Below are 6,277 nucleotides of genomic sequence, written 5' to 3' on the forward strand. Positions count from 1 at the left end.
AGCAGGTGAGCATGAAAGAGATGTTAGAGCAAAAAGGGAATTCAGAACAATTCAGGGAATTGATCTGGGCTCAGAGTGGGGTGAATGCTGAGCTGTGCATATAAAGATCTGTGCTTTCTTTCTCTTTCTCTCTGGAGAAGAGGATGTGGCTTCCATGGGTAACCAGTTAGTTCTCTTCACTGTTGTACCAGTGTGGGCAGTACTTGGGTCTTTCATGTTTTTATAGCTCAACCTTTAGGCTGCACCAAACATAAGTGGCAGTTGAGCAAATGAAGCTGGTGCCTTCATCTAGTAGTGAGCTGGTGTTTCCAGCCCAGAGAAGTCTGTCAGAGGATGAGAATAAAGGTTGACACAGGAAAGGGTCTGGTTTGATAACGTTGCTGTATTTACGCATTGTGATCTGAACCATTCCAGAATCACTACATAGTATTACCTGTACAGATTGCAAAAATGTACCAGCATAACCCATTGTTTTCGCCAAGGGCTCCCTGGCAAAACATAGATACAGGAGGTTCTTCAGTTGTTAGAATAGACCAGAACCTTGACAGGGATATGCACCACTTACAGATCCTGAAGACTTTATTTTGCGCTCCAGAAACATAATCCCAATTGAATTTTTCTCATACACAATTCTGTGTATTTCTGTGCAAATGCTGTGGGTTGCTGCATGCAAGACACTTGAACAGAATTGCTCTTTTTAGTCCTGTGAGAGTTTCAGCACGAGCACTGTTTGTATTGCTGCTCCTGTGTTAGTCCTTAAGTATCTTGTGTGTTTTTATTGCTATGGAGACTTAGTCTTAGTAATTTTCTTTGGTGCTTGTTGTCTTGTCTAGGCAGTTTCTGACAGTGGTTCAGAATCCCAGATTTTGGACCTCTCCAACCGCTTCTATACTCTGATTCCTCATGACTTTGGGATGAAGAAGCCACCTCTCCTAAATAACTTGGAATACATTCAGGTATTGAGTGGAAACTGTGTGTTGTTGGCAGGCAACAGGTCTTGATGTCAGACATCTAGCATAGAGAATATGTGAGGTTTTAACGCTTATTTAACTTCATAAAAGCACAAGGTTAAAGTAACTGTTCAAACCTTACAAACAAAAAGATGTTCTGAAGAAAAACAAGTTTAACCTCATGCTTTCATGAGGTTAAACTTCATTTTTCTTCAGATTCTTTTTGTTTGTTTATGTGCATATATCTGGGTAAATAATTATATGCATAAGGTATTAGAAGATAGAGATGTTACGTGTATATATCTGTGTGTATATTTTAATATATTTTGAGGTGTATATATGATGCCTTAGGTCTTCAGGCATCATATATGTATTTAAAGACAGTGCTGTTATGTTATTAGATGGCACCATGTGGCCTGTGATTGTCATAAACTTTTTAAATTTGGGGTATCCCAGACTTACTCTGAACAATGTCAAAGGCCTAAGTAACATAACATAACCTATTTAAATCCTTCAGGCTAAAGTGCAGATGTTGGACAACTTACTTGATATTGAGGTTGCTTACAGCCTTCTCAGAGGTGGAAATGAAGATGGAGATAAAGACCCAATTGACATCAACTATGAAAAGCTTAAAACAGATATTAAGGTAAATGAAATAAAAGGCAAAGAGTGGCTGTGAATATAAGCTGATGTCCTGTTAGTTTGGAGCAAAACAAATCACCTCAGCTGTAACTGGACAGATGTAGTGGCACCGAGATGGGTTAAGGAACTGGAGCATGTGTTCAAGGAGATGCAGAAAGAGCTGAGCTGTTTTGATCTGGAGAAAAGAAAGCTCAAGGGATATTGTATCAATATCTAGGAATACCTGATGGGAGAAGGAAGGAAAGAAGACAGAGGCAAACTTTCCTCAGTGGCTTCAGTGACAAGAGGCAATGGGCACAAATTGAAATATAGGCATTTGTGTTTAAACAAAAGAGAAAGCTTTTGTTGTTGATGTTGTTTGTTTTGGGTTTTTTAATTTGTTTACTCTAGCAGTGGTCAAACACTGGAAGAGGTTGCCCAGAGAGGCCACAGAGGCTCTATTCTTGGAGGTGTTGAAAGCTTGACTGGACTCAGTCCTTGGCTGACCCTTCTTTGAGTAGTGGAATCGAAAATCATCTCAGTTTCCAGCATTTTCTCAGACATTCTAGCTAGGAATGTATTTCCGCCTAAATGGTGGAGGAGGTTTAAAGGGGGCAGTTGAAAGCATAGGGTGGATGTTGTCATGTTGTAAGATGGCTGCTACTTTGTGTGCTGAGGAAACTTCTCATTTGCCTCTTTGCAGGTTGTTGACAAAGATTCAGAAGAAGCCAAGATTATCAAACAATATGTGAAGAACACTCATGCTGCTACGCACAACGCATATGACCTCAAAGTTGTGGATGTAAGCTGGGCAGTACTGGGCTTTATCTTTGGGAGGATGGACTATCCTAAGTTGACTTGCTTGTTTGCAATTGCCTTATATTTTTTGAGTAGCTTACCCAGTTTCCTCTGTTGGGGGATGATTTGATAGAACATTTCCTTTTAATTAGAATAGCAAAAGTCTAAGCAGAGATGAATCTAAGCTTAATGAGGTGTTTTTGCTTTCGTGTATATTTATTTTAATTTAATTTGCTTCAAAAGGAAGGTGGAGGAGTAATCATCTGAAATTGAGCCTTAGTTCATTGAATGATTTTTTCAGAAAAATAGAGCCTCATGAAAATGCAGAAGAAAAGGTGGAGAAGTAATCAATACCAAGTACTTGTGTGATTGCCGCTACCTCTTTTTTGCTAGCATGGCACAGCAAATTGCAAATACTAAAATCCATCCTGATCAATTTCCCTAGCAGATCAATGTACATTGCGGATCGGATGATATTTTTTTTTCTCCCCTCTGATGAGTTGCATGAAGGTAACGGTTTATTTGCTTAGTTATTCTTTTCCTCCTGTCCGCTTCTGAACTGAAGATCTTCAGGATTGAGCGTGAGGGAGAGAGCCAGCGTTACAAGCCCTTCAAGCAGCTCCACAACCGCCAGCTGCTGTGGCACGGCTCCCGCACCACCAACTTCGCCGGCATCCTCTCGCAGGGTCTGCGGATAGCTCCGCCTGAAGCTCCTGTGGTAGGTGAAACAGATTCTCTGGCTGCCAACACCCCTGTGCCCAGAGATGGCCACAGGCAGGGACAACTTAAATAAGGGAATTTCTGTGTGGGGAGGGCCCTGTGTTACCTGCCAGCATTCAGACAACATTGTGTCCCCCGAGTGGGTTGCACACTGGTGTCCACGAGAGCTTGAGTTGCAGCTTTGCTCTCCTGGGAGCCCAGCCAGGTGGATTCAATGCTGCCTTTGTGTTATTGCCCCCATTTTATTTATTTATTTATTTATTTATTTAATTCCTGCTTGCAGACCGGCTACATGTTCGGGAAGGGCATCTATTTTGCAGACATGGTATCCAAGAGTGCTAACTACTGTCACACATCTCAAGCTGATCCCATCGGTTTAGTACTACTGGGAGAAGTTGCCCTTGGAAATATGTAAGTAACTTAGGAAGAGTATTTGCCAAATGTGCTTAATACATCCTCATAGAGAGTGATGCTAAGATTGCAAGCCTTCTCTTCAGTGTGAAGAAAAAGCATGTGTTTTTTCTTCAGAAACAAGATTTGTTTTTTCTTAAAATAAGAGCCATTGTTGCAGGTCTAGCTGAATCTTGTACAAAATGCCAACATCATTAAAGTTAGTAACCAAGACAAATAAGGGCTGTTGAGTTCCAGAAGACTAGAATTTAGATTAACTTTACTTTAACTCATCATAAACTGAAGCCTGAAAAATTTGTGATTTTTTTTTTTTCAACAGAATAGTTTAAGATGAATGTAAAGTGCTATTGTGTGTTCTTTGTGCTGTCCAGGTATGAGCTAAAGAATGCCTCCCACATCACAAAATTGCCCAAGGGAAAACACAGTGTCAAAGGTAAGCGTTAGTAGTTCTCGTTGGTAATCTGTAATTGATGGCAGATGGGGTTGTAGCTCTCTGCTTAGCGAAGAAAACTATAGTCACTTCTTAGCTGTACTTCCTTTATGAAGTTGCATAATGTTGCCCTTTAGTTGCATCAGGATGTGTATGTGGTGTTCTAAGATTGAAGTTAATACACTCTGAGTGTTAAGACTGATGGTGCCTGAAGTTCAGGAGGAAACTTTCATTTGATGTTACACTGGAGAAAATACAAAGTGCATTCTCCAACTTCTTACTTGCTTTCATTGTAACAATACTGTGTATTTTAGAAGAAAGATGAATATACCAGAAGAATAATTGTTTAGCTTTCAAAGTGGCTTAGAAGCTTGGACAGAAGGGAGAAGCTAAGAATAAAAGTTCAGATGGAACAAGTGCTCTCGTTACACTTCTATCTGCAAAAAGTGTCATACATTGAAAAAGAAGATAAGAGAAAAGACTTAGATGTCTAATTCAAGCAAAAGAAATGGTAATTGTGACTGTCTTCTCTACCAAGATGGGAGAGTGAAGAACAGTATCTTCAGTAATGAGTGGCTTTTCTTAAACTATTCATTTTGAGAGGCTTAAAAAATCAGTTGCCTAAAATAGAATAAAATATGATTTAGCACCTGTTTCAATACATACTACTTACGTGCTTCTGGATGTCAAATCAGATTTATATTGAAAATGTTAACGAGAATAAGACTTGGTTTGTTGTACTTGTCTGAAAATCCTGTGATGTGCATGTTTTCATTAATGGAGGTAGGATATGAGAGCTACAAATCTCTTCTGGTTTACCTTTGATCATACAGATTAGACAATTAACAGCTGAAAGTAAAATTCTCATTTTTAAGGTAGCAGAGTACAACTGCCATAAAGATGGTGATGCTGAATTGAATAAACAGACTGTATTCTTTGTGTTATTTTGAAGATACTTCAGTATATGTGATGTAGTATTTGGCTGGCTGGGTCATTTTCTATTTGTGCAAAGTCTGTGTTTGCCTTCTAGATTTGCAACTAATGTTGTTTTCCCTTTCTAGGCTTGGGCAAAACGGCGCCTGATCCCACAGCCACTACCACCCTTGGTGGTGTAGAGGTTCCCTTAGGGAATGGGATCTCCACAGGAATTAATGATACCTGTCTTCTGTATAATGAGTATCCTTTGCTGTTACGTTGGCTGCACACGGTGTTTGAATGTTGCTACGTTTGCAGGACCTCACTAAGGCCAGTTGGGAGTTTTGCCTCACTGTGTTTTGTTTGTTTTAGATCTGCTTTGGGGAGTATTTGCAGACGATCTCTTCTGCAAGGGGGATGATTTTACAGTTGCTGCACTTAAATTGTCATTCTGCAAAAAAAGGAAACAATGCACGTACCAATAGCTGTTCCCCAACAGGACTCCATACCAAAGCTATTGGAGTGGCCAGGCAACACTGCCCTGTAGTGTCTTGCCCAGGGACAGGGGAGGGGAATGCAGCCTGTGGTTTCACATCACTCCAGTCTGGTTTCTTCTTCATGGTGCTGTGGCAGGCCAGCTTGGCCAGCAGGAGGTGGGGCAGCCAGCTCTGTGGTCTTGCGCTCTCTCAACACATCTTTTGTATTTCCCAAACCTCTGCAAGTGTTGAGGTAAGCCCCAAGTGCCCATCAGAGATACAGCCAGTAAGTCTCTTTCTAGGCAGAAGTGCTTCCAAATCAATTAGTGCTTTAAATCCACAAGAGGTCATAAGAATACAAATAAGTGATGTCTAAAGTCCCAGCTCACTCTCTTCACTGCCAGTGAAGCAGGTAACCCAGTAATTAAATCTGTGGGTTTGTAGAAACTGCCTTTGGCCTTGGTGAGCTGTTTTCCTCCTACAAGTGGTATTGGCAACACAACTCATGGCAATACTGGTTTTATCTTGAGTTTTCTTAAATACAGCATCTGTCAGATGATGAACTACAGTATAGTTGATATTAGCTGGTTGAGGTAACATGATGTGTATTTATTTTGTTTTACACTTCAGGGTTAGAGGTAAGTTTTGTGGCCTAACGCATTCCAAAACAAATAGGTGAGCTGGGACTGTCTCTGGAAAAATAAGAATGTGCAAACACTGCCAACCGTTATAGAGCTCTTCTCTGTGATTCCAGTTTGGGTTTTCTAGGGGGAAATTAAGAGGGCATTAATGACTTTGTGCTGGAAAGTAGCAACAGAACTGCAATTATAATTGTAAGTGCTGGGTCTGAAACTGCAGCTCTCATCTAGGCTACATGGCTTCTCTGCTTAGATAGAAAGAGAGATGTATGTTGCTCTGACAAGAAATAATTTTCAGGAGGCACGGCCCCTTACTTA

General features: G+C 40.6%; 2 protein-coding genes across 2 annotated transcripts in view; both read left to right on the forward strand.

Moving 5' to 3' along the window:
- PARP1 (poly(ADP-ribose) polymerase 1) overlaps positions 1 to 6,277 on the forward strand; it is a 30,083-nt gene that overhangs the window by 22,537 nt on the left and 1,269 nt on the right. Inside the window, exons 16-22 of the mRNA XM_008630567.2 lie at positions 834 to 956; positions 1,468 to 1,596; positions 2,275 to 2,373; positions 2,935 to 3,087; positions 3,373 to 3,500; positions 3,872 to 3,933; positions 4,992 to 5,106. Of these exons, the coding sequence (XP_008628789.2) occupies positions 834 to 956; positions 1,468 to 1,596; positions 2,275 to 2,373; positions 2,935 to 3,087; positions 3,373 to 3,500; positions 3,872 to 3,933; positions 4,992 to 5,106 (809 nt within the window). The remainder of the gene's footprint in view (positions 1 to 833; positions 957 to 1,467; positions 1,597 to 2,274; positions 2,374 to 2,934; positions 3,088 to 3,372; positions 3,501 to 3,871; positions 3,934 to 4,991; positions 5,107 to 6,277) is intronic.
- LIN9 (lin-9 DREAM MuvB core complex component) overlaps positions 1 to 6,277 on the forward strand; it is a 58,134-nt gene that overhangs the window by 5,669 nt on the left and 46,188 nt on the right. The window lies entirely within an intron of this gene.

Source organism: Corvus brachyrhynchos, unplaced genomic scaffold (genome assembly GCF_000691975.1).
Source record: "Corvus brachyrhynchos isolate BGI_N302 unplaced genomic scaffold, ASM69197v1 scaffold101, whole genome shotgun sequence".
NCBI classification, from domain to species: domain Eukaryota; kingdom Metazoa; phylum Chordata; class Aves; order Passeriformes; family Corvidae; genus Corvus; species Corvus brachyrhynchos.